Here is a 27,865-nt window from a genome sequence, read left to right as displayed (position 1 = left end):
ATCTCCTGCATGGCTGGAGAGTTTAGTCTGGAAATTTCTTACCTTTTCATTCTGGAATAAATAGAAGTGATTTCTCATGCTGGCATGGCCTTTGATGTAGCTTACACATTTATTCTTCATTCTCTATCACAGCAAAGCAATGATAACTAATGGCCAGTATTCGCACACTGACTGTTCTGGGCGTGGGGCCAGCCTCTAACCTGTACCCTCTCATAAATCATCACCAGCCTCAGGAGGTGGGTAGTTTTATCAGCCCACTTTCCAAATGAGGAAACTGAGGCCCAGAGAGTTGAAGCAAATTGTCTACTTGCTGCTAAGTTCCCAAACAGGGACTTGAACTCAGGCCTTCAAATTTCCTTTCCATTAGTGCCTATGTGTAAACACAGTAGGTCAGTATATTAACTGGCATTTCCACATGTCTGTTATTATTTTAAACTGTAGCTGCTTACTTTGCTTTTGAGTATAGGTGTTTAAAAATTACAACATGAGGGGCTGGTGCCATGGCCGAGTGGTTAAGTTCGTGTGCTGTGCTGCAGTGGCCTAGGGTTTCTTGAGTTTGAATCCTGGGCACGGACATGGCACTGCTCATCAGGCCATGCTGAGGCGGCGTCCCACATCCTACAATTAGAAGGACCCACAACTAAAAATACACAACCATGTACCCGGGGGCTTTGGGAGAAAAAGGAAAAATAAAATCTTAAAAAAAAAAATTGCAACATGAGCCAGCTCATCAGACTCGGGCTCCTATGCAAGGGAGAATGAAAACAAGGACACACAGATTCTCAAAGGCAGGTGGCAAGGATTTGGGGGCTCAAATACCATCAGAAATGGAGGAATCAGTGGTTTTGCCCCAGGAGGGACTGAGGTGAGAGGAACTCGTGTGGGTGCTTGGAGCCAACATCCAGGAGAGAGAAGGGAAATGCAGCGAGCGGGGCTGGAAAAGCACAGCTAGATTTAAAACAAAAAAGACTTTTCATAAACTTTTACGTAAGTCAGGACTTAATTTCTGAGGAATAAGACCAGGAACGAAGAGGAGGCTTCCCTGCCTGAGATGGTGGGAAGCCACAGATCCGGGAGGAGAGGCGTTGGAGCAGGACGCCCACCGCCGCTGCCCGGGGCCTCCGCAGCCTGCCCTGCTGGCTTTGTAAAAATGCCAAAGGCGGCAGGCTTTAGAACAGACCCTTATTTTTTTTTCTTAGAAACTTTATTTGGCAAAATGATCATTACACCAGGATCAACAGCCCTGACTCTGCTGTGCTGGAGTCCCGTCCATCTTGAGGGGTCTTAGTGAAGATCAGACAAGGTAAGAGAGGGGAAGGGTTGTGCATGTGTAACAGATGAGTGGAGTTAGTGATAGTAATAGGAACGGCTTCATTCATTGATTACTTGCTAGGTGCAAGGTCTGTGCTAAAGCCCTAAGTTAGGATCTAATAATCAATAATTTCTGATGTAGGTAGCAGCATTACTTTCATTTTACAGGTGGGGAAACTGAGGCTTAACGAGAGACTTTTTTCGAGGGTCATACAGCCAGTAAGTAGCAGAGTGGGGATTTAACCCCAGGCTGATTTGACTCCACAGCAAACCCTGATCTACTCCTTTTATTCTATCCTTAAATTCTAATCCTAGCTTGGAAATATACATCTAACTATACATACATATATATATAAGCATAAATATACACATGATGTCATTTTAAAGAGCACAATGCATTTTCTAAGATTACTTAACAGTATTTTTTCAATGCCTATTGTTGAACTTTCTACATGTCTTACGAGCTTTATGACACTCATGTCACTGAACTCAGAATAGCAGCCACAATAATAGATGCTAATAACAGCTAGTGTATTGTTAGTGCATGTGAGGTGCAAGGCATTGTTCTAAGGCAAGTGCTTTCCACTTATAACTTGTACTAACCTTACCAGGTAGTTACTATTATTATCTCCATTTTATAGATGAGGGAAGTGGAGGCCTAGAGAGATGTAGTAACTTGCCCAAGGTCACACATTTTGCAAAGGGAGGAGCGGATGGAAGAGAACTGTTTGAAGGTAGGGAGTGAGTCTGTTTCTTGATATGGAACTGATTTCAGGTATGTAGGAAACCTTAAGAGATTGGTTTTCAAAGTGTGGGCCTTGAATCAGCAGTGTTGGCATCCTAGGGACTTGTTAGGAATGTAAATTGTCAGAGACCACCCCAGGCCTACTGTCACAGAAACTCTGCAGGTGGGGCCACAATCTGGCATGTGCCTAAGAGATGCCCTGTGATGAGGGCATATGCCAAGCAAAGGGGCACATGCCACCAGGCCTGCACCATCAGCTTGCTGCAGTGCAGCAGGGATGCTGGCAGAGGAGCAGAGGAAACTTTCAAAGGGCCACTTACTTTTGTCGCACTGAGGTCCGTATTTATTGGGATCTGAGCAGAACTGACACTGGGATCCTTGGAAGCCATCCTGGCAAATGCATGTCCCATTGCCACCAATGCCGTCCACACACTGCAGGCAAAGGCAGGCCCCATGGGCTGTTAGGACAGCACACACCCGTAAAGGAGTCCCTGATGGGTTCGTTTCATGGCCTGACTTCTTTGAACTCAGATCCAGTCCTGCCTGAAACGACCCTTTGGGACTCCTCACAGAAAGTGGAGTTATGTTGGTATCAGATAGGGAGCTAAAATGTGACAAATTTGGGAGTCTTGAGCCAGGATTTAGAACTTTAAGGGAGGTCATTCAAGCGTGGGGGGTCACAGTGGTGAACTGGGACCTCCAAACAATGGTTAAGGGATGGCATGATAAGCCACCCACCTTCAGAATGAAGGCTGGCCTTCCTCTCCAGATTTTCATCCGCTTGGACACCACTGTGTTTCCCACTTTGGGGGTGAGCATTTTACCTGCCGTCTCCCCAGCGGTCTCCAGGTTGGATTTGTATTGACCACCCGGCTATAGTAGTTGATGGGTACCAGCCTGGTCCTATTCTCCTCATCTGCCTGGTGCTGTCCCCAGTGTGGTTGCACAGTTTTCCTTCCCCTTGAAAGAGGTATATTCTAGATGTGGTTTCTTAAATGCACAAATCTATAATTTTCCCATATGAACCACACATACTTTTACCTTCATTTGTTTAGCTCCAGCCTTCAAGCTGGATGAGTTTGGGCCTTTATAGTTCACTAGGTTTTGCAGATGGGTTAAATAAAGCAATCCCTGGAAAGCGCTATTTTTTTTTTTTCAAGTATCATAAAATCTTAACCGTGGGAGAAATCTTGGGGATCAATGCAGGCCAGCTCTGCTCTCTCCCACAGGAGAGTGGGTCCAGAGAGCCTTGCTGACTTGCCCAAGGTCACGCTGTCAGCAGCAGGAAAGCAGAGACTAGAAGCGACATCATGGACCTCCTCCCTCCCCACCCCTGTCCCGGCCAAGATTCCTCCTACTGCTGACACCTGTTATTTCAGTAACTGATCTGTTTCTTTTACTTCCTGGAAATAGTTGGCTGGCATTGTATCGCTTCTTGGCTTAGTGGTTTTAAAAATCATCTTTCGACTTGACTTAAGACAGGTCAACCTCAGTATCCATGAAAAAGTGTGCATCAAAGATTGTCCTCGTCACCTGTCCGTTCCCCGAGCATGGATTCGAGAAGCCTCCTGGACACTGGTTGCAGTCGGGCCCGTAGAAGCCTTTGCAGCATTTTGGTATCTGAGAAACAAAATATGTGTTGCCTTTGAAACCCCAAGCAGAGTGCCAATTCCTCAAAGGAGATCTATTTTAATTTCCACTATTATCATAAACACCATTAGTGCCCCCAATGAGCTTTTTCTTTTGAAGATGTGGCATGGCTGGTGCTCAGCCATCTGTTCACCACCAATCTACTGAGGGGTGACCTTGGGGGCCAGCCTGGCTCAGGCCCCATGGGAACAAGACAGATGAAAACTTGTGCCCATAGAACCTATGTTCTATCCAGTCAGGGAAGAGACAGTAAATTTAAAAAAAAAGAAGAAAGGAATTTCAGAGAGTAGTAAGTGCTGGGAAAACAAAGTTGCATCATGAAGTGGAGGCAAGTAGGGGCAGAGGTGGGAGGAGACTGGAGGTCATTGTGGCTTGGCTGGTGATGGAGGAGGTGACAGTTGAATGGAGACGCGAAAGATAAGCCAGCCCCAAGAAAACCTGGAAGAGCATTACGAAGGAAGGAATGGCAAGTGTGCACACTCTGAGGTAGGAATGAGGGGAAGAGACAGGTCAGAGACATGGCAGAGGGTGGGCCAGGTGAGGGCACCCAGAGTGGGCTCCATGTTAAGAGCAACAGGCAACCATGGAAGGCTTGGATGCAGGGAAGGGGGTGACTGGCCTCCGTGTAGAGACTCTGCCCTTCAATTCCCCTGCAGGAAGACATTGCTAAGGCCCCACAGGCAAGCTGTGACAACATAGACCCTGGGGCCTGAGAGTGTGGCCCTGGAGCTGACCGCCTTGTTGGCTTCTGTGTGGGTCTTGGTGCCTGGAAGATGGCCCCGGCTACACACATTCCTCACCTTCACAGTGGCATTACAGTATCTGGCACAGCCACTCTTCAGGCTCCTTGTTCTGCCAGTGTAGACACATTTGTGTGTGAAGAGTGCCTGGAGGAAAGCCAATGAGAAAAAGCATCGCAGTCCACACTGCAAAGTCCTCTGGGCATTGCTCAGTTTCTGCATACACTAGATGTTCTGGTTCCATTTTACGTAAGGAAAGAGCACTAGATCCCACCAGCACACGTGGGTCCCAGTCAGAGCTTAGTCACCCTCTTTAGGCCTGTTTCCTTGTTGGTAGAATACAGGCCAGGGTTTGCACAACCCAGAGCCCATGTATCTTTATTCCACCTCTCATGCCATGGGAGACATTGCTAATGGATCAGGGACCACTTTCCTGTTCATCCTGGATGTGGCTTAGCCTTCCCTTCCAACCTACAGCCAGCCCTAAGCTCCTCCTATATAGAAATTCTGGAGCCAGGAAAGAGTCCATCTCTAATTTGTAGAAGATCCAGCAAACACAATAGCAATAGTCTGAGTTTTTCTCTTAGGAACATGTGTGTGTGTGGGGAGCAGATTTAAGGTACCCTTCCATGCTCTAATCCCTGATGCCCACTCATGATTATCTAGAGCTACCATGTATTGAGAACTAACTAGGGCCAGACGCATTGCTTATATGAGGTCGTCAATCTTCAATCCCATGTGGACATTTTTCATCCCTTTTTTATAGATGAGGAAACTGAGGCCCAGACAGGTTAAAGCACTTTTTCTAAAGAATACTGCCAGTAAGGGGCAGGTCCAGAGAATGGGTCTCACCACCTACTGACTTTAGGATACCACAGGCAAGTCATGCAGTCTCCATGGGCCTCAGCTGCCTAATCTGTGAAATGGGACAACAATGCTGATCTGAAGTTTGTCCTAAACATTCAGTCCCTGGCTCAAATTTTAAGTTAGATGAATGTCGATATCGAGTTTACCCCTTCATCTTTGGCTCTTGCTCAAGAAGAGAGCCATGGGAACTTCACGGGCTATAAAATCCTAAAATATATAGGATCTATATAGAATATAAAGGAATTCCGGGGTCATTGAGGAAGGAACACTCAGTCCTCTTTTTGGATCTCAAAATAATTAACCAAGTGTAGATCAGGGGAGCCTGGGGGGCAATTTTGACTCCAAGCCATGTGTCTTGTTTCTCTTTTTTTCCTCTTTTCTTCCTCTTTCCTCGGTCTGGGGCAACATAGGATCATGGTTCTGCCATGAACCAGCTGTGTGATCTTGTGCAAGGTGTTTTATGTTTCTTTGCCTTAGTTCCAGGATTACACAGTGGTTATGACGACAATATACCTATCTCATAGATGTGCTGCATGAAACATTTAGAACAATGTCTAGCACACACACAGTGATCACTGGGATGCTAGTCAACACGATTTCCTCTTTTCCCCTCCCTCTCCATACGCCCTGGTCGAGGCATCCCGAAGGACTCAAGGCTGATGGCGTCATTCAGCAAAATAAATACCTGAACGCCTGTGTCTATTTAATTTTACTGTTTTCCTTTATTAAATGCTTCATAATAGGATTGCATTAAAGAGCTCATCACCTTCCTCAGTGATCTATTCCAGTGGTTAATGACTCCCGGTTGGGACGTTCTTTCTTAGGACAAACTTATAGGCAGAAATTTCTATCATCAATTTTACCTTAGAACACTTTGCTTTGGCCGTTAATAGAGTACCTGGCATATGATCGTGAACTGTTGTACAACTGTCCGTTTTCCTTTTAGAACAGAGATTCTCAAGACAAAAACAAAACAAGACAAAAAAACCCTGTAGCTTATTCATCTGTATGCCCCCAGAACCAGCATTATAATCCTCAATAGATGTGTGTGGAATTCAATCAAACTTGAAAAGGTTTTGATGGTCCTAGTGTCATTTTCTTGACATTTCTTGTATTTCTCTCCAGAGCAATGCTTGGGAAGAGCAAATATGAATGAAGAGTGGCAGAATATGCCATCCCCAAATATGCCACTTTGGCATCAAGATTATTTTGAGCTAAAGGCACTTGAAAAACAGCAGATACAAAAGGGACACTCTGATCTCCTCATTTCTTTCTGAAAACAGGAGATAAACTCCCATGCGAGGCCCTCCCTGTACCAGGAGAAAAGAAGCATCTTGTCACCAGAGACAGCGAGCCGAAGCTAGGAAAAATCTGTACAAACAGACCTGATCTTCCCGTAGCTTCCCCATACATTTTAGCTACATTGCCACAGCTGCCTCTCTTTATTTAACCTACTATGTAAACATTTGGGTTTTGTCACTTCTTTGGGTCTTCCTTCTCTTCGGGGGGCTCCCATGTACATGTATATATCTGTGTACTTTTCTTCTGTTAATGTATCTTACGTCACTTTAATTCTGAGGCTCAGCCGGAGACCCCCTAGAGGGTGGAGGTCAAGTTTGGCCTCCCCTACACAAACACTGGATTTTATTTAAGAGGGAAAAATAGAGAAGGAATGAACCTTGACTGAGTGGCTTCTTGATTTAGGTATCGTGCTTGGGTTTTTATCTATACTAACGCTGCTGCTGCTGTTAGTGTTACTTACAGATGAAGAAAATTAGAGTACGAAGGCTAAGCAACTCACCTAGGGGTAATGAGCAAGGATTCAAACACAGATCTGTGGGTTGTCTTCCTGCCATCCCCCTGATCACAGGCTAAGAGCTAATCTTATATTACCCCAGTAGAATTACTATTTTTTAAGAAGGACAGTAGAAAGGATGAGAAACCACACGAGCGGGGTGGCTTGAGTGACATGTGGCTTCATGAAGCTGTGCACTCACTGTGGGCTCAGAGTTCGCAGGACATTTGCTCCAATACACCAGGGAACAGCTCACACAAGTGCCCTGGAAGGAAAGACAGGGGATCAGTACAGGTGGGCCTGTAAGAGGGAGTGGGGACCACCCTGTCTGGCCTGGTGCTTCCTCCCTGTGAAGGGGGTTCCACCAGCCTCACACTCCTGGCCTCTCTCTGACCCGCTCCTGACTCCTCCCCAGAGAGAAGGAGTGAAGTCCATGCCTGTGGGGTTGGGGAGAAGGAACTGAGCCTGCTCAGAGAAGCTTCTTTCTCTCCCTCTTTCAGAGTCAGACTGGCTACAGGCCTCAGGCTTCTGACCGACTCTGCTGTGTAGAGAGGCACCTGCCCCCGAGGGGAGACTTCAGTTGTCCACCTGTGCCAGGGACTACTTATTAGCATTGGCCACACACTTAAAGCCTTGTTCTCCAATTAGCTTAGTTGAACATGGACTCCCTGCTTTCTAGTCTCCCATTCTTGCTCCATTGGTTCTGAATTCAGGAGGAAGGAAAGGGGTGTGCCTCTGAATCTCTCCAGATCCGTTCTCTGACCTTCTCGACCGGGCTCTGTGCTCCAGCAGGTAGACCCTGAAGGATGGTCTCCCGGCCTCCCTTGCGAGCTTCTGATTGGTCTTTGCCAGCGTGAGGCGCCAGCGGGAGATTGGTGGGTGGGAAGAGAGCAAGGTCAAGGTATTTCTTCCCTGCTCCCTCTCTGCTTGGGCACCATCCCTATAGCTCCTGATGGACATCACTTCTTCCACTCTTCCAGCTCTCACTGGGTTCAGGTAACTCCAACCCCTCCCCTCTTCGACTCTCTGGTCCCGGTGGGAATGGTTGCACGCTATTGCTTCCCTTGGATGCCCCAGCATAACTTGCTTGTTTCCTCAGCCCTGCCCACCCATCTGCAGCAGCTTCTTTGTTTGAACCATCGGGATAAATTCTATTTCCTGCATGGACCTTAACTAGTACAGGGAGTTATTAATTAAACTGCTAAACTCCAAACCTACATGCCCAAAGGCGGCTATGGGTTCAGCCTGATGACAACTGAGACTTCTAGAAGGTACCAGCTGCTTCTACTCCTTGCTAGCCCTAAATACTTCCTGGAGAATGCATTTGTTCTTTCAATAGGTCTAACCAAAACCATCCTAAACCTTGCAGAGAGGATAGATTTGACTTTAACCCGGAGAAAATAGTAAAAGAAGACTCCATTAAGGCAGCTATTGGGAAACTCTTTTTCTTATTGAACCAAAATTCTTTGGGTTGCGGCTCAAACCCACATCTTGATTCTTTGCTTTGGGAAGATGGAGAACAAGCGTTTGAACAACCTGGAACAGAGCAACCCTACAGCAAGGCAGGCAGGCAGGGCTGCCCTTGTCCCCCCACAGACTTCCTTCCCTGGACTTGAATGGCAGCTGCTCTGGGTGCGGGAGCTCTGAAGGAGTCTGATTATTGACTCCTATCGAGTCTTCTCTGCAGAAGCCCTGTTTTCCTAGTATTTTAATCATTGGGATCAGAGATGAGACTCTTCTCAGCTGGCCTGTTCTGATCTTCATCCCAGTCTAAGCCAGGTGATGCGTCTGCTAATACTTTTTGCAAAGAATGAGTCAAATGTAAATCACAGCCAGAGACTGGCTGGGAGAGAGACTGATTCCCGCCTCTCTTAAAAGGGGCGCTCAGAACTGAATCAAATCCCCCAGATGGTATGTGACTGGCACGGAGGACCAGTGCCATCACAATAGCCTAAAACATCGCAGAGCCATTACATCCATTAAGAAATCTAGACTCAAAAGAATCAGCCACAATCCTGTGCCCGGTGCTCCACTAGCTACGTCCAGCCTTCACGACAAGAAGAGGGATCAATGAAATCAAATCTATAAAATGAGGCCCTTTTTCCTTGTTCAGTACCCATCTTCCAAGGATATGGTGAGAACAGTCATTGAAGTAGTGTTGCAGTGTCCTGAAAAGAAAGACCCAGATCTATTATTGCTGCAACTTCAGGGTTACGGTTTCCATGGGAACGGAAAGATCATATGGGCAGTTTTGAAATTTGGGGTGCTCTGAATAAAACTGGCTGAGCCAAAAATGTTTCATGGAAACAGGAAAGCCCATTTCCTGTACATAAGCTCACGGGCAAACAGACAGTTTGGTATTTGAAAAGAAGCACCGAAAAGTGGTTGAGTGGCCAGGCCAGAGCATTTTCCCCAGAAGCAGTGCTATGCTAAGTCCATCTTAGAGAGAGGAAAGCTATGGGCCTGGAGCAGGTGGTCCCAGGTGACAGGGGCAGGGAAGGAAGAGGCAGGAGACTGACGCTACCTCTTCTGGTGTCGTGGGTTGAATAGTGGTCCCCCAAAGTCATGTTCCCCTGAACCTCAGGATGTGATCTTATTTGGAAATCGAGCCTTTGCAGATGTAATTAGTTAAGATGAGATCACACTGGATGAGGCTGCGTTCTAAATCTAGTGACTGGTGTCCTTACAAGAAGAGAAAGTGACACATAGTAACACATGGGGGAGAAGGCCATGGAAAGACACAGGTAGCAATCAGAGGGATGCGGCTACAAGCCAAGGGATGCAAAGGATCGCCGGGAGGCATCAGAAGCTGGGAAGAGGCCAGGAAGGATTTGTCCCTAGAGCCTTCAGAAGGAGCACAGCCCTGCTAATACCTTGATTTCAGACTACTAGCCTCTAGAACTGTGAAAGAGGACATTTCTGCCACTTTAAGTACCTAGTTTGTGGTAATTTGTTGCTGCAGCTCTAGGAAATGAATATCCCTGGGCAGCTTGTATCACTGTGGAAATTCCCCCAGGAACCTTGGTTCACATTTCACGAGCTAGGACCTCAAGCCTACCTGCTTCTTCATGAAGACAGAAACCCCTCTGGAAGGAGGCTCCTGGGGTGCAACTCTCCTTGGCAGCTTCCTCGGAATTGTGACAGGAAGGAACCTTGTCTGCTCTGTGGGGCTCTTCAGGGGGCCCTTATTTGTTTTTCTAGTTTTCTTACCAGTTTCATCTCTCTCTTCGTTTCATCACATTGGTGGTGCAGAATCGGGACGATGGAGGGAGGAATGAGAACTCCAGTCAGTGTGTAAATTCGGCCATTTTTGGCAGCAACCTCAATTTCTTCCATTGCCACACCATTTGCCAGAATCCGTCCCTGGAAAGAAGGATGCCATCTTTCATTCTGTACTGCAGGAGCACCAGCCGTCCCCAGGCAGAGCTGCATGGTGGCGATCTCTCTAAAGAGCCATCAACTTCACCTCACTCTTCATTGAGTGGAAGATTCTATTAGAAGGGCTTGGCTGACAGGGAAAGATGAACCTGTTAAATGAATTCTTGATGGACACCAGGCACGGATGTCCTTGCAGAAATGGTCTTTGCAGGTGCTGGACTGGGCAGGGGGTAAAACGATTCCAGCTCGACAGAATATTTGCTATGAGACCTTGGGCAGGCTGTTTCACCTTTCTCTGGTGAAATGGGGATCCGTTCATTCAAATACATTTATTGACCTTGTATTAGGCTCTGCTTTAGGTGTGGGGGGGTACATCAGTGAACAAACCCAGACAGGTCCTGCCTATGTGGTAGGGGAGAGAGTGGAAAATGAACAAGTTAGCAAAGAATTCCAATCTCCACTTTCCCCCCAACTCTGCTCCACCGGCACTATTAACGGCAACTCCATCCTTCTGGTAGCTCAAGTCACAAGCTCGGGAGTCATTCTTGGCTCCCTCGTTCTTCATCCCCTAACCAATCTGTCAGCAAATTCTGCTGGCTCTACCTTCAAAAACTGTCAGAAGTCAACCACTTCTTACTGTGTCTCTGCTAACACCTTGGTCTGAGTCACCATCGTTCTTCTCTGGGTTATTGCAATCTTCTCCTCACCAGTCTCCCAAGATGTAGGTCTGACCATATCCTTCCAATGCTCAAAATCCTCCAATGGCTTCTCATCTCATTAAAAGCAAGAGCGTCCATCCTCACTCTGAGTCCTTGGCCACGTGTGACCTGACCCCATCTCTCTTACTCTCTCTTACTGCCTCGACCTCCTCTCCTGCCTCTCTCCCTTTTCTCCCTCTGTTCTAGCCACGGTGACCTTGCTGTTCCTCAACCAGGTCGGGCATGTTCCTCGCTTTGTGCCTTTGCACTTGCTGTGCCCTCTCTCTGGAGTGCTCTCTCACCAGGTATTCACACTACTTGTTCTCCCATTCCCTTCAGGTCTTTGCTCACATGTTTTCTTCTCCCTGAGGATTTCTTGGGCACTTTATCTCAAATGTCAACCCATCCCTACTGTCTATTCCCTGTCCTTGCTTTGCTGTTTTTTGTCTTAGCACTTAATTGCTCTCTAATATATGATATATTTTACTTACTTAATTTGCTTATTGTCTGTTCTCCTATGTATTAGAATGAAAGTTCTATGCAACCAGGGACTTTCATATGTTTTCTCATTGGTCTACCTTCAGGACCTAGAATGGTGTCTGGCATATAGTAGGCACTCTGTAGATATTTGCTGAAAGGATGAATGGTCATCACCATCACCATCAACAATGAGTCAACAGGGGACATAATCTCTATGTTGCCAGACTTGCTGATATTATAACCCCAGGGAATTAGCTGAATAACACTGCCTTCTTTGAGTTTCTTAAATAAGTCGTGCTCCTTCCCACCTCAGGGCCTTTGCACATGCTCTCTCTTCTGCCTGGAACTCTCTTCAACTCATCTCTGCTCAAGTTCACTCTACTCATCCTTTGAAGCTTGGCTAAAGCATCACCCCCTCCTTGAGGACCTCTAGACCCCCAGATTTGCTCAGTTTCCTCCTGTTGTGTGCTCTCACAGTCCTCTTAACTTCCTCTTGGTGGCACTTATTTCAATTGTAATTAAATAATTAATTGGTCATCTAATTAGTTATTTAAAGTCTGTTTTCCTTGCTGGGATGTAAGCCTGGCTTTTTCATAGCTTTTTCCTTGGGATATAGTTCAGATTCTCATACATACAGTTGATCAGCTGATATTTGCTTAAAAAAGCAACAAATGAATAAGTAATTGTGAAGATTTTAAGCCTGTGTGTCAACATAGAGGTAGGGCAAGCTGATGAATAATCATAAGCAGGGCAAAAATGCACATGAGCAATGATACCCACAATAGCATTTTCACCTACGTTGTCGGTGGTGTTAAACTGTATGATCTGGTTGGCCATGCTCCTAATGTGAGGGGTTGAAATGAGAGTGGCCACTGCAAGCTGCAACGAGAAGAGAACAACAGACGGAGATGTTTAGAGCAACGCACGGAACCTTGCTTTCATAAAGTCCTCACTGGAAAGAATAGCCTGAAAGTTTATGAAATAAATAATGGGAGCTTTGATGTCATGAGTTCTTGTGGCTTTGACAATTTCTTTGATAATGGGCTTCTTATTCATGGCTAAGGATATGCTTGGAGCCACAAAGAGCAATTGTCATATATTTTCTAGCACCAAATATCACAATATAAGACTAAGTCAGATATCTTGAAAGCAGGGAAAAATATAGGCCAGGAAAGTGGGGCCAACCTGGGTAAATGGGACAATGTGGTATCTGACGAGTTCCAGAAGCTTCCGAGATCCCTGTAAAGGAATCAAGATACTTCTTTAGTTAATCAAGAAAGTACAGCTGTCCCCCTTCTTGTGGGGACCTCCTCAAATGACTTTGGACACTTAGTCAAGAAAAATAAATGACCCATAACCTCTCTATTGGGACATCCAGGGTGAGAAAAATCCCATTACCCAAATAGTTAACATTCACCAAATTCCTACTCTGTGGCTGGGCCTGTTCTGAAAACATATGCACGTCTCATTTAATCTTCCCAACAGCCCTGTGAGGTAGGGGTGACTATTGACTCATTTTATATGTGATAACACTGTGTAGTGAAGACATGTCCAAGGTCCCTAAGCTAACTTGGGATACAAGCCTAAGAATTAGCCCAAGCTCTCAGTCCCTCTGCTCCAGGACCTCTCTGAAAGTCTAAGGCTACGTTCTGGATTTTCTAAGATAGCCTCAGTTTAGGATTCACTTTCTCCATAAACAAATGTCTGCTTGTCAGACCACACGCTGGTTATTCAGGAATACAGTGCTTGTTAGGAATATCTGCTCAGGACACCTTCTCCTTCTGTGCTCCCATGATAGGTAGTCATCTTCCCTTCAAAGTCCTTTCCAAGATTTCTCATGCTCCAGAACACTGAAGCAGCAGTGGAGGAAAAAAGAGAGTCTTGGGACTATAAACAGAAGGAGCAGTGCCCATAGGGTGTCCTGGAGAGAGTGTACAGAGTTGAGGAGCACGAGGACCTTTCTCTGAGGGAAGAAGGCGGTGGCAGCAGTGGTCTGCTGCAGATGTCTGCAATCTCCTAGCGGAGTCAGAGCCGGGAGGTACAAGCTTCATAGCCCTTGAATTCTGCTACTTAAGGGGCCCAGTCATGATCACTCTGGCTTGGAAAGGTGAAGGACCACAAATCAAGATCATAATAACCACAAAGATCATTCTAGGCACATATTCCAACAGCATGATGTTCCAGGTGGGAAGAAAGCCCTGCTGAATTTGAGTTCCATTGTCCCAGACTCCTCCCTGCCTGTGCCCTTGGTCCCTACACTAGGGCATTACCTATAAGTAGAGTGACCACATATCCTGGTTTGTCTGATATAACCCTGGTTTACACCTTTTGTCCTGGCAGCCCCATTCACTTTCAGAATTGTCCTGGTGTGGATGATAAATGGTATGGCCACCATATCTATAAGCCAACAGCATTGTGGAGGGCAGGGTTACTAATAAGAATGTTGAAGTTGACCACTTGTTAGCTGGTCCTGGAAGCGATGCTTTCTGCAGCCCTGGTTCTGTTCCTATGTGACCCTGAGCAAGTCACTTTGCCTCTGGGTCTTAACTCCCCTTTACAGCTACTTTATGACAGCCAGAAGTGAGGACTTGCAGGCAGAGGCAATGCTATTACAAGCTTGGATGCTCAGTGGCAGAAGGGGTGAGAAAACGCAGGGACTGCTGGTAAATGTCAGACCAAACTGGACTTCAAACTCCCAGAAGGTAGGGAGTGGGTCTGTCTGGCTTATAAATCGCTGTGTCTCCAGCCAGCATAGTATGGGGCACACAGCAGGCCCTGCATAAACATTGTGCCAATAAATTAAAAGGAGGAGGGCAGGTGTCCTGGGAAGAGCAGTGAGCTGGACCTCAGGAACCTGAGTTCTGATACTGGTTCTGCTCCTGTGTGACCTTGAGCAAGCCACTGAGCTCCTCTAGTCTGTTTCACCTGCAAAATAAAGGGATTGGTATGGACCCATTCCAGCCTCCGATTCTATAAGAAAGGCTTCATCCACTGGATAATCCACTTCTGAAGCCTCAAGAATTAATTGACGTTGGATCCTTTTTATAAGGAACGGGAGACTGAAAGGGACAAAGCAGTTGATCAGCCTCACTCCCACCCCTGTGTGTGCCTGCTGCCCTGGCTGGCTAGGGGCCATCATTCAGTGAGAATTCAGTCCAGGATGGCTCTGGGTGACAGGACGTGCTTCCAGATGCCATTGTTGAAGAGCCTGTGGTGTAAGCATTCTTTTCTTTATGAGGACACTCACTTCCTCCCCGCAGTTTTAGGTAAAAACAACAACAAACAAGCCTTTTGGTACCCGAGCCACAATAAGAGTGTTTTTCTGACAAATTGTAACTATGACCTTGAACTCTGTAAATTCACCTTCCTTTGTCTTATTTTACTTGCAAGGTATTTGTGAATGGGCAACGGCCAGTCTCTCGCTGGCTTTGCATTTATTTCTGTCTAGTTCAGGGATGAAGCCATAACCCGGGGCTTGTACTCAATGGCTGTGGTCTCTGAGGGGGTGGCACGGTTTCGGGACTGAAAGTTTGCTTCAGGGAGAAACAGAAAGCTACACTGGAAAAGAAACATGGCATTTCAAAGTCAGAATGAGAAACCATTCTTCTGGTGAAACCAGTTTATTTTTCAGTTCATTGGCATAGTCGATGGGGAGTCTGCTGTCTCTGGCTGAGGTTCTTCCCAGAAAATAGAGCTAAAGGACGCTATTAAGATGGGTAGAGAGAGAAATAACTTCCCGTTAGTGGAGGAATTTTAACCTACACAGGCTTTGGACCTGAGAAAGAGGCAGAAATGATTGTTCCACTCCTCACCAAGAAATTGAAGTGGAAAAGCAGTTTTTGACTCAGAACAAGGAGACGAATCTTTCTATTCTTTGTGGGCAGAAGGATACTGCCTTTGAGAGAAAGGAGCTTGAGAGCCAGGAGCAGTGCTGTGCTGGTCCATTAGTTCTGCGGGGAGAAAAATAAGCCCTGATTTATAGTGTTGGCCAATTTCTACAGTGTAAATCATCACAGGCTGATTTCAAGCTACCGATGCGATCTCGCTGAATGCAGCTGGGAAGAGGTACACACAATCTATTCCCCAGAGCCTGCGTGAGCCAGCTCCGGCCGTCACTGTCACCGTCACCGGAAGGAGTTTTGAGGGAGGAGAAAGAGGAGAACTTTCTGAGCAAAGGTGCTTGACAGAAAAGCAGGGAAGTTGATCTTTTCTATTCTAGATAAAAGGTTTTGCTTTAATTTTTAAGTGTACCTGATTAGGTGTCTGAGGACTCCTTTATGATTATTAAAAAAAAATCTGAATCAAATTAAAAGCTATGCACGCAGAGAGGCCATATAATCTCAGGATTTTAATACTTCCCAGGGGAGCATTATTACTTTTTGGCTTTAAAATTAAGTATGAGTGTGAGTTCTAAAGAGAGATATAACAGTTTTTCTGTAATAGCTAGGTTTCAGAAAACTTGAGTGTGAATCGTATTTCTAAAACAACATCCTACGTTGAAGACACTGGGCAATCCAGAATTTAAATAGAAACCTGTAGAAAATCCTTTAATATGTTGAATATCTGTTTGCAGGGTAAGAGATTTCCTTCTGATTTATCTCCTCAATACACATCTTTTTAATACAAAGTTTTCTGAAAGCAAGATATCTTTGTAGACACCTGAAAGTATTCTAGAGAGGGATCTATCCATGTGAAGCTCTAAACAATACAGGCAACAAGTTTCAGGGCTCCAAAAACAGTATGGCCTGGGCCACCTGAGTTAGAAAGTTGGTGCTTACCCAAATGTCTATTTCTGGGTCACATTCTAGTGCCATTAATTCAGAATGCTTGGGGAAAGGTTCTGGAATCTGCCTACTTAATAAGCTCCACAGGTTATTGCTAAGCATACTAAAGTTTGGGAATCACTACCCTAAAAGATCTGGATCCTTCCATTCTGTATAATCCACACTGACCTATGAGGCCATAGGTAGTCTTGTACCATTGCCAAGATGGCGGCATGATTTCAGGGCTCTGGAAGAAAGCTTGTGGCCCCTCATGTAATTCCACCATTTGAAATTCTAATGAAGAAAATTCCATTATTAGCTATCCTTCTCTTCAGTTTAAGGCTGTTATTTCTGGGAGAGAAAACACTTTAAATGGTTTCAGTCATTTACATCCTAGTGTGAAGGAGCCAAAAATCTCCTTTCTAAAAGAGAAAGTGAGAGAATTGAAGGCTATGATATATAAGGAGAGGGTTATCATGGAGAGAGATGACAGTGATAGAAAGGAAAGGCTGGAGCATCTTAAAATAGCATGTATTCCTTTTAAATTTAGCCTAGACCTGGCCCAGAATGGCCTCGTTTAGTCTTCATTTTCTAGTTCGTAGGGAACTTAAAATATTAATTTTGCCACTGAGAAATATTAGAAAAGTCAGGACAAATCAAAACAACTATTTATACCTGGCTTTGCAAATAAATTTGTTTCCTGTGCCCTATCTGATTGGCTGGTCGTAGCTGCTTAGAACTCTATCGAGGAGACTGGAGCCACTTCTGGGCTCGTTCCAGAGAACTGCGATTGATTAATGATGTCTGCCTTGGTTGTGGGAAATAGGTGGTGATATGTGTGTTATTTATTTGCCATCCCTAGTTTAGAAAAAACCTGTATGGACCGAGGTAGTGATGGTGACATGACGCCATAGGAGTAAATAGGACATAATACCTCTGGAGAAAGAAGGAAATCGAGAGTGCCATCCTTCATGTTATTCAATGCTTCATTACTTGGAACAAAAATGGTGTATGGTCCATCAACCCCATCTTCATCTAAGGCATGTCCCAATTTGGTTTCCTGCATTTGAGAAATGAAATTTTATATCTGCAGCCTACCCCAGACAAATATTTAAAGTAATTTATCAGCAAGTATTTATAATCAACACCTCTGCTAATTTTACAAAAAAATGAGCATAAAACACTTTCCAGAAATTCATGAAAAATACATACCTCTAACAAAGATCTGAACTTGCTGTACCTTGGCTGTAGCATTGTCATTATGGGTTTCTAAAAAGAGACATTTTGCTTAAAAATTAGTAAAAAAAAAATAAGTGGTTTAGGAAATAGACATCCTAACATTAAAAGACTGATGACAGAGTTTGTCTGTAAGTGTGGATAGACGTAAAAGGACGAGGTCAACATTATACAAATGTTTCCTGTTGTTATTGAAACAGTAGTTCAGACTTGCATGTTCTGAAATAGTCTTTGGCCATCATCAAATAGGTCAGAGGGAATGAGTTTTATGGCAGCGAGGACCGCCCCCTCCTTCCCCATGGTTTGGGTCCTAATACAAATGAAGGACAAGCACACAGTACTGGTGTGCACTTTCTTCTTGGATGTGACCCTCCAGGGAACACAGGAAGATGGATTTGGGTTGAAATCACTTTTACCTGAAATATCTCACCTCAGTGTTGCTCTTAAACGTGGGCGCCATCTTGTCCATGGCTCTGTCGAGGATGTGCAGGAGCCCGTTGGAAGCGACTATGTTCCCCTCTATAATTTTTACCTTCCTTTTGCCTCCATAGAGTTTAAGATTTAGTCGATTGTCCTAAAACACCAAGGGAAAAAAAATTAATGTGGTGTCCTTGAAGGAGTGAGCATTGGATTCGAAATCAGAAGTCCTGAGTCCTTGGGTTCTGCCATTTATTGGCTGTGTGATCTTGGATAAGTCACTTATCCTAAAATGGGGATGATGTTATCTGCCTGGTTGACTTCACAGGGTTTTCATTAAGATCAAATGAGATAATGTGTGAAATCACTGATGACTATCAAATGCTGAATGTGAATAAAGCATTCTAAAGTTCTTCTCCAATGGACTACAAGCTATAAAAGGGAAAAACTATTCAATTTACTGCAAATCCGTCACCTACTTTAGTGTCTTGCACACAATAAAAAATATTTGTGAAACAAATAATTGAAACTAATTCCTTCTTCCTCCCATGTGGCTCCTACAAGTTACAGACTTGGTAAATATTTGTTGAGTGAATGAATGAATGAATGTCCTTGTGAGAAAGGAAGCCACATCTTCCTCTATCTATCTACCTACCTACCTACTTTCCTATCTATATACCTGTCATCTACTATCTATCTAACCATCTGTCCGTCCATCCATCCATCCATCCATATATCCACCCACCCACCCACCCACCCATCCATCCATCCATCCATTCTCACACTCACACTGCAACACAACAGTTAAGGATTCAGGCTTTGGAGTCAGGCAGACCTTTGAGTTCTGGCTCTGGCACTTACTGCATGACCTCTCAGTTTTCCCATCAGAAAAACCTATTTCACAGCATTGTTGTGAGTCTTACAGAACCTAAATAAAGAATTATCCCAGTACGTTGCTTATAGTAAGTGCTCAATAATCTATCAACTACTGATATTTGGTGAAACACAACAGTACAGGCAACAACCTGCACACACACATTCTGTCCATTAATCACTTGCCCTTCAGCTCAGTAAAGTCACAAAATGAGGTATTTGTGAAAGGAGAGGAGGGAAGTTTTATTTAAAAAACAAAACAGAACTAATGGCATTTGGAGAGATGGAATGTTAAGTTTGAGAGGGTGGATAAACGCCAGCAACCTAAAATAAACAAAATCCGTTTCCTTTTGTAGGAGGAATGCTGATGTGGCTTTGTACTGATGCTTCCAGGAAACAGCTTAACTGCAAATTTGCTCCTTCCTGCTGGCAGTTGAATGATGGTTGCCTTGAAAACTAATTCAGACCAGAGAAAATCAAACACTTCATATCCCCCTTTCCGTAACAGCCCATGCTCCTCCTACCTAACCCTTTCTGACATTGCTCTCTATTCCTTCCTACACAGAAAAGTGCTTTGCCAAACAAGGAATAAGGAAAGAAGTGCTTTGTAACCTTTCACGACCCCCAAACACAAAGAGAGAGATGGCCGTGGGCGTTGCCTCAGTGGACAGTTTTGTTCTGGGAGTGAGAATGGGAGAAATCCTTACCTTATCACTGCGGAAGATTTCCCCTGACTTCCCGGTCAAGGTATAGAATGTGTCTGTGTTATTCATACACTCAGTGTTCATCTGCCCAGCAATTATGTGGAGTTTCACAAAGTACTGAGCAGCTTCATTATCCATCAAGAGTTGTTTCACCTGAGAAAAGAGAGCGGTTCCTTCAGTCTCCGCTGTTTGAAGGAGAAAATGAGGTTTGTGGTTCATGCTATGACTTGTTCAGCGTCAAAGGCATCAAAGCCAGCGCTCCCTCACTCCGCTTTGGGCTCGTTCAGATGCAGATGACTTTCCTGGAGCGCAGCAGCTCTGGGCCAGGCCTTACAGGGAGCAGAAATCTGCAGAGTGGGAGGTGATGCACAGTACATCCTGAGACCATGGGCCTGTGGTCGAGCTCGGAAATGGACATAGTGAGGAGAGCATAGAGCTGGGGCCAGGGGGAGCAAGGAGGGTAGCAGGCACACAGGAATCATCTTTTAAAAACTTTTTACGTTTAAATTTTATTTTTTTTATATTGAGGTCACATTAGTTTATAATATTACAAAAATTTCAGGTGTACATCCTTATCTTTCGACTTCTGTATAGACTGCGTCGTGTTCACCACCCAAAGTCTCATTGCCAAGGAATCTTGAGCCCAGGAAGCAGAAGGGAATGAAATACGAAGTTACGTGAGAAGAGCGAGTAGAGTGGACTGATGGAGCTTTTGAATAGTAAAATTAAGATTTTTGAAATCCATTGGACCAAATCTAGATTTTGTCAGTATTATATGGTCAATGATCAGTCAACAGAGACATTTTACTAACTCTGTGTAAACTTAATCTGTATGTTAAACAAGAGAGCACGGGCGAGGTGCCTAGCTCAGAGGCATTCAATATTTACTCGTTCTTTCCAGCAGGAGAGACGTGAGTGCATCTCTGAAGATTAACGACAGATTCATGACGGACAGATGAATGGTGGTGGCATATGAAGGTGAGAGAGTCTGGAACTCACTGGATTTTAATTTAATGTAGCAAAAATTATCATCACAAAACATCTTGGATTAAGATAAACCATTTTATACAAATCAATATGTCCATTATCTACATTAAATCAAATCTATTTCATTAATGCCGTCACCATGGTACACCTCCATCGGGCACTATGAGTTTCATTACTGCTGGATGACATTATCTCAGACAACAGCCGCTCACATTGAAAAACCACAGTTTTCTTCTACTTTCCTCTATCACTGTTACCGTTTATGCCGATTTTAAAGAAACAAATACCTAGTCAATACATTAGTTTAATTCTTCCTGTAGGAAGTGAGCAGTTTTGCATTATGCAAATCTCATTTATCACATGACCACAGTTAATAAGCCTCAGGGATGATCCTTGAAGGGGTAATGATTGGAAGTGGGCACCAGGTGGTGTTGTGGGGAGCTGGTAATGGTCTTGCTGGATACACAGGCACATCCACTTTGCGACAACTCATTGAGTTGTGCACTTACAATTTGTAGATTTTCTGTAAGGATGTTATATTTCACTAAAAGAAATTTACCAAAGAATCACCATCATCATCAGTAGATTTAATTTCAATGGAGGTTTTCCACTTTAAATAAAAGAAGGTACGGGGGCCGGCCCTGTGGCCAAGTGGTTAAAGTTATGAGTGCTCTGCTTCAGTGACCCAGGTTCATGGGTTTGGATCCCGGGAGCAGATCTACTCCACTCATCAGCCATGCTGTGGAGGCATCCCACATACAAAATAGAGGAAGACTGGCATGGATGTTAGCTCAGGGCTAGTCTTCCTCAAGCAAAAAAAGAAGAGGATGATTAGCAACTAATTCAGGGTGAAACTTCTTCATGATAAAAATAAAAAAAAGAAGGTACTGCCTACTAAGGTTTTTTGCATTAGCTCCTTTGTGTAGGGTTATTTTAAATACTTACACTGAATCCTTTCAATCCCTTGTCTGTTGGCAACAGCACAGTGAAAGTTCCCAGGTTGCTTAGTGGCCAGGCATAGGCTTTGTCTTAGGAGTCAAAATACACAAAGAAAGAAAACATCAAATGGGTCAGTGGCACACGAGGAGTAAGTCAGGCACTGGCCTTGTTCCATTTAGGCCCTGTGACTCAAGAGCTTCTCTGTTCTAACTGGAACGTGCAGGTCCTTGGTGAACTGGGAAATTCTCTAGAATGTGAGGCACCATGATGCCATGGCCCCAAAAGGTTCTTCATAACTGTTGACTTTCCTTGCAGCCACAGTGTTGGCTTCAAGGAAACTCTGGGATGAGAAGCTCTGTGAGGGTTGTGTGACAAAATCCTCGGATAACCCCAGCAGGTCCCTGACACCGTGCCCCACTTTCTGAGCTGTCGCCATCTCTGTGAGCAAAGACACAACCCTAGTTCCATCCAAGGCCGACTCAGAGGAGCCTCATGCTTGGTTTAATGCTCTGCTGTTGCCATCTTAAAATGCTTAATAATTTTTGAACAAAGGACCCCTGCCTTTCCATTTTGTGTTGGGACCTGCAAGTTATGTTGCTGGTCCTGTTTCCATGCCCCTGGGAAGTTGGGACACACAACGGGATGGGCTCTGTGCTCTCAGGTGAAAGGTCGACCAGACTTTGTCCAGGGAAATGATTGAGGATCCAGTCTGCAAAGCACAGCCTCTCACTCCTCATTTGATGTTCTCAGAGTTCTTAGAAGAAGGCTATGAGGAGCCTGGCAGATGGCCCCTGGGCCCCAAGGCATTCTAGTAATGCTTGACTCCCTGTAGGGTGTCTTGGAAAAAGCAAGACATTTACGCAGGATGTACATTAAGATTTATGCTGAGAACACAGCACTGACCCATGGTCGTGCTTCTCCAGCTGTGCTCTTTCTGGGAAATCATTTTTGGTGACTGGTAAATTCTAGATACTGATATTTTAATGCTTCTGTTGATTGGTCAAGTCTGTGTTTTATTTTCTGTTGACTGGCCAAATTTGTGTTTTATTGAGAGCTGGCCTGGTGGTGCAGTGGTTAAGCTCTCACGCTCTGCTTTGGCGGCCTGGGGTTCACCGGTTCAGATCCAGGTGTGGACCTACATACTGCTTGTCAAACCATGCTGTGGCAGGAGTTCCACATATAAAGTAGAGGAAGATAGGCATGGATATTAACTCAGAGCTAATCTTCCTCAAAAAAAAAAAAAAAGAAATCTTGTCTAATACTGCGATCAGCTATAATATTTCATTCTTAAGGGACTGTGGGGGTAATGACCTCTAGGGGGCATTTGGAAACACAGGAGGATGTTTTAGGCTGTCACTCTGCCTGGGTGCTTGGGGAGAATGTGTCACTACAAACAATTAGTGGTTGGAGGGCCAACAATGCTAAACATCCAGCAACATGTGAGATGGTTGCACACAGTCAAGACTATTCCCGAAATTCAAACAGCGCCTCCACTGAGGAACACAGATACTGCCTCCAGGTCTTAGTCACTCTCTATCTCCAGTATTACCTGCCAACCTCGTTTCATGCTTGGAGGACCCAAGGTCAAGGGAAAGAGGATGGTCTCCATCTTCACATCAATAGCTGCCCTGTGTCACTATTGTTGCAGAACTGTTAATCTATGGTGACCCCAGGACCTTGTCCTCAGTTCTCTGCCTACTAATTGTTGCATTGCTGGATCTCTTGGTATTGACTCCTGTCTCTCTCCTTGGAAGCAGCTGCCTGTCCTTTCCCTCCTACCTGCGTGGTGCCTCCCTAGAAGGACTGATCCCAATAGACAAGCCTTGCCTCGCCTGCCCACCCCTTTCTGAACGAGTGTGTCTTGCAGATGCCGTTATCCAAAAGAAGGCCATCCTTTACGTAGAAATCTGTACCATAGCTGCATACCCAGGAGCGAGATGAAAGAGGTCAGCCTTCCTTGCCATCTTCCTCTGGGTTCAGTGTTTAATTCTCTGAGTCGCTCCATGATGTTTCCATAACATGTTGAGCCGTCACCCACGTAACCTTTCCGGCAAGTGCACCTACAGAGAGGGCGAAAACACATTCTTAGGGTCTTAGAGCCATTGAGTGGTGAGAGCATACCGTCCAACTCCCTCATCTGCATCCTCGTCTGCAAAGGTGGGAAAAACGATGCCAGAGTAGGCCAGGGACAGAGCCAAGAGAGGAACACAAACACAAGGGAGCATTCCTAGTGCAGTGCCTGACACAGCAGGCCCACAAAAAATGGATATTTAATAAACTGTGTGTATCCATATGCACTAGATATCTTGCATACTCTTCAAAGTGTGATCAAGAGACCACGTACATCAGAATCTGTTGGAGTGCTTACCATAAATGCAGAGTCTAGGGCCACGCTGCAGAGCCACGGAATCGGACTAAGCTACTGGAGGCAGCCTCAAGTAAAGACTCAGAGCTATTGATCTGCTTAGATTACTCTCCCCCCTCTTCCTTCCTAGCTGAGATCTCTGCTCAATGGTCCCTTTCTTTGGGAAACCTTCCTCGATCGTCCATCCCCCCACCCCAATGTAGATCAGGTTCCCTGCGGTGTGTACTCTCATGGTGTCACGTAGCTCTTCTCTGCCGCACCAAGCCCAATTGTAATTCTATCCGAACCTGTGGGGTTATTTGATTAGTATCTGCTTCCCTGTCTACTTTGAGAAAAGAGCGAGGGCAAGGACTGCGCACGTATTTACTCACAGGGTCTCATATGGGGCTTGCTCTGTAGTAGGTACTTAAATAGTTGTACAATAAGTAGTAACTGAATTAAAATAAATATATAAGCAGTGTAAACCACACAAATTTTACACAATAGTTTAGTTTCTTGAGAGACAAATAGAGTTAAAGACACAGTTAAAGATACATTAGCAGTGATGTGCTGGTAAGTGTTGAACAACCAGCTCTCTGGGGGGAAAATAGCCCTGATTTGCAGCATTTGCCAATTTTCAGGGTTCATACTCCCACCTTGGCCAATCTCGAACTACCGACGTGATGCCAACCAGCTTGCAGAATTCCTGAAAATGTAAAAATCAGCCCCTGTGATCAGTGAGTCTTGGCTCCAGCACACCTCTGCGCCCTAGCAAAGACTAGTTGACAGCTGGCTGACATTGGCAAGGCGCTGAGGAAGGTGCCATTCACCAGGATCCTGGAGATAAGTGAGGAACCAAACAGGGTAGGGAAGAACATTTCAGAGAAGAGAGATGCAGCGACGCTGTGGTGGCACCACACCACAGATATAACTCATGTTTTGGAGAATGTTCCAAAGAACAATCATACACTCATTAGTCCAGTTGTGGTTTTAAATATGGTCCCATGAAAAGTAGGTATATTTTCGATAAGTTTGCTTAACAAATGTTTCAGAGTTTACCACCCCTTGCCCGGATTGCTACAATGACTTCCTAACTGGTCTTTCTGCCCTTGGTTTTCCTTCTCTCAAATCAGTCCTTCACACAATCCCCTCCTGGTTTCTCTGAAAGGGAAATCTGGCACCTCTGTGCTGAAAGCTCTCACCGACTCCTTTCATCTACAGGATAAGGTGTAAGTGCTTAGCATGGCATGCAAGGCCCAAAAAGGAGGATCTTGCTCGTGTCTCCCGCTGCCTCCCACTGCAAATTCCAGCTACACCAAACTGCTTTTTTTAGACTATGATGCCCTCCTCAGGCCATGTGCCCTGCCAGGAATGCTCTCCCAGTCTCACGTTGTAGCTTATGTGTGACCTGCTCTAGGCAGCCTTATCTGACCTCCTGACTCTCCCCTGACAGAAGCATCCTCCTGGGATGGAGGAGATGAAGATAACTCCAACAGGAGATGAAGATAACTCCATCGCAACCCTTTCCACCAAAATTTCCTCTTGCACTGTTGTCCCCTCTGCTAGATGAGAAGCTCTCCTAGAACCTGGGTCCCACTTTATTCCTCATTATATCCCAGCACCTGGAACAGCGCCTCACTGATTGAACTGATTAGATTATTTTCTAAGTACCTACTTAATTCTAGGAACCTTGCTAGGTAAGAGGGCTATAAAGATAACAATCACAGATCCCTTGCCCTTTTAGCATCTCACATGCTGGAGATGGACCTGAAAACAAATAATTTATAGGAACGTGATAAGTCTGCTTAACCTCCTTGAGCCATGGTTTCCTCATCTTTGAAATGGCTTACTAATACCTTTAGGGTTGTTGATAGAAGAGATAATGCATGAAAAACAGCTGGTACAGTGGCAGACACATAGAAAAAGTGCAGTTCTTGGTGGATGATGATGATGATGACAATGACGATGACGATGATGATGATGACAACGACGACAATGATGATGATGATGGAGATGGTGGCCATGACAACAACAGTAATGTGGAGGGGCTGGGACGCAGCAGGACAAGTTCATAAACAGATAACTAAAGTTCCATAGTAAGTGCCATGACAGAAGGTTGAATAGGATGCCACGGGGGTTGGAGGAGGAAGTGACTAATTCTGCCTGGAGAGATATGGAACAGTTTCTAGGAGAAAGGAACATTTAAGTAATTCTAGAAGGACATGTGAATTTCCCAGCCAAATGACTGGGAGATCATTTACTGATTGAGCCTTCAGGGTTTTTATAGAGCAGTCGCTCTCAACCAGGGGCCATTTTGCCACCTCCCTCCCTCCACCCCCCCCCCCCGGAGATATTTGGCAATATCTGGAGACAGTTTTGGTTGTCACAACTAGGGCGATGCTGCTAAACATCCTACAATGCACAGGACAGCACCCACAGCAAAGATTTGGTTACCTGGCCCCAAATATCAATAGTGCTGAGGTTGAGAAACCTTGTCAGAAGGAATCACCAAGGTAGACCTAACCATGAAGGAGTAGTCTATTTAATACAAGCAAATAACAGTTTCTTAAGCGTCAACTTCCTCGGCAAGTATTGGGTGAATTTAAGGAGGCAAAGAGGGAGATTGGTAACTACTGGAAGTGATACAACAGTCATTGTTGAAAATTAATCCTGCTCTAAGTTACAGAGGTTTCATTTGAAGGCAACTCTTCATAACAAGGAAAGTAACTTTTACAAACCACTAAGTATGCTTGTCTCTAAGGTTCTCTAAGTTCTTATGAGGTCAATGATTTGTTTTCTGTCAAGTGAGTTGACTTGTCTTTCCTAAGGATGGTGGGGGAATTGTATATTAATGGCCTCAGTGCTGAGTAGAATGTATAAAACATAAATGTTTTTTATTTTTATTCAAAATCTCTGTCCAAAGTTTGAGACTTGATGAGACCCTTTTCTGACTGAAATATTCTCAGCTGGGCTGTGGCACATTCACAGCATCGCCTTTTTTGTAAATTGGTTCTTTCTTAGGTACAAAGTTCTCCCGCTGTCTTAAGGCTTTAAAAACACCCATAAGCCATTTGCACTTACAAGTTATGGATGGAATTAATTACATTTAATGCTGGATTAGATTTAGCTAAATTATAAGGTGTCCCAAAAGTGTAGTCTGGTTGCTTCCTTCATTTCCTCATTGTTCCTTTAATTCCTTCATTGATTCATTGGTTCCTCCAAACTCTCCTTTCACTGTTCTAATGGGTGACAGAGGTTGTAATAAGAAGAATAAGACATGGACCCCCAAGGACCTTACATTCAGTTGGAGATTGAGATCAATGATGATAATAGCAGCTAACATCTACTGATAGCTCCTATTCCAGTTACTCTTCTAGGAGTCTTATTATGGCATCTTATTTAATGCAACATTCCTATGAAGTGGGTTCTGTTGCTAGTGCCATTTTAGACAAGGAAACTGAGGCACAGAGAGGTTAAGTCAAGATCACACAGCCTGTAAGTGGCAGTGCCTGCACTCACCACCACTGTACTGTGTATTTGTCACAGTTCAGGGTGATAAGTGTTCGAACAGAAGCATTCCAGGGCACTCTGGAAGCTGAGGGGCGGGGACTTCCGAGTGGAGTGGGAGGACGTGGGAGGCATCCTAGTGGTGGAGATACTCGAGTTGAACAGTGAAGAATCAGTGTGTCAGCTTGACTCAGAGGAGGTGGGAGGGAGGGATGGTCTGAGGGGGGGAACAGCAAGTGCAAGGGTATGCAGTTGGGAGTATCATGGCATGTTTGAAGAGCAGTGAGTAGTTCATTAGAACTAGAGCCAAGGGTGTGGTCCCGAGAGTGTGGAGATAATGTTGGCTCATCCACACCTGCTGCAAACAGCCCCTCCTCGGCCATACCCCGGGGGACGGTCCCAGGAAGAGCCTGTGCACGTCCTGGATGCTG

The 27,865-nt window shown here is 45.0% G+C and overlaps 1 protein-coding gene across 2 annotated transcripts in view; it reads right to left on the bottom strand.

Annotated features, from left to right (window-relative positions):
* The window catches only part of STAB2 (stabilin 2), a 147,812-nt gene that overhangs the window by 85,025 nt on the left and 34,922 nt on the right, over positions 1–27,865 (bottom strand). For both annotated transcript variants that reach the window (XM_014865791.3, XM_070507167.1), the window contains exons 10-22: positions 23,510–23,643; positions 21,590–21,672; positions 19,661–19,810; positions 18,094–18,237; positions 17,640–17,696; positions 17,362–17,487; positions 12,850–12,903; positions 12,463–12,543; positions 10,319–10,471; positions 7,311–7,373; positions 4,507–4,593; positions 3,590–3,676; positions 2,377–2,488 (exon numbers count right to left, since the gene is read on the bottom strand). In XM_014865791.3, coding sequence (XP_014721277.3) covers positions 2,377–2,488; positions 3,590–3,676; positions 4,507–4,593; positions 7,311–7,373; positions 10,319–10,471; positions 12,463–12,543; positions 12,850–12,903; positions 17,362–17,487; positions 17,640–17,696; positions 18,094–18,237; positions 19,661–19,810; positions 21,590–21,672; positions 23,510–23,643 — 1,331 coding nt within the window. The remainder of the gene's footprint in view (positions 1–2,376; positions 2,489–3,589; positions 3,677–4,506; positions 4,594–7,310; positions 7,374–10,318; positions 10,472–12,462; positions 12,544–12,849; positions 12,904–17,361; positions 17,488–17,639; positions 17,697–18,093; positions 18,238–19,660; positions 19,811–21,589; positions 21,673–23,509; positions 23,644–27,865) is intronic.

Source organism: Equus asinus, chromosome 4 (assembly GCF_041296235.1).
Source record: "Equus asinus isolate D_3611 breed Donkey chromosome 4, EquAss-T2T_v2, whole genome shotgun sequence".
Taxonomy (NCBI): domain Eukaryota; kingdom Metazoa; phylum Chordata; class Mammalia; order Perissodactyla; family Equidae; genus Equus; species Equus asinus.
Note: the sequence above shows the minus strand (reverse complement) of the source record. Positions and strands in the feature narration are given on the sequence as shown.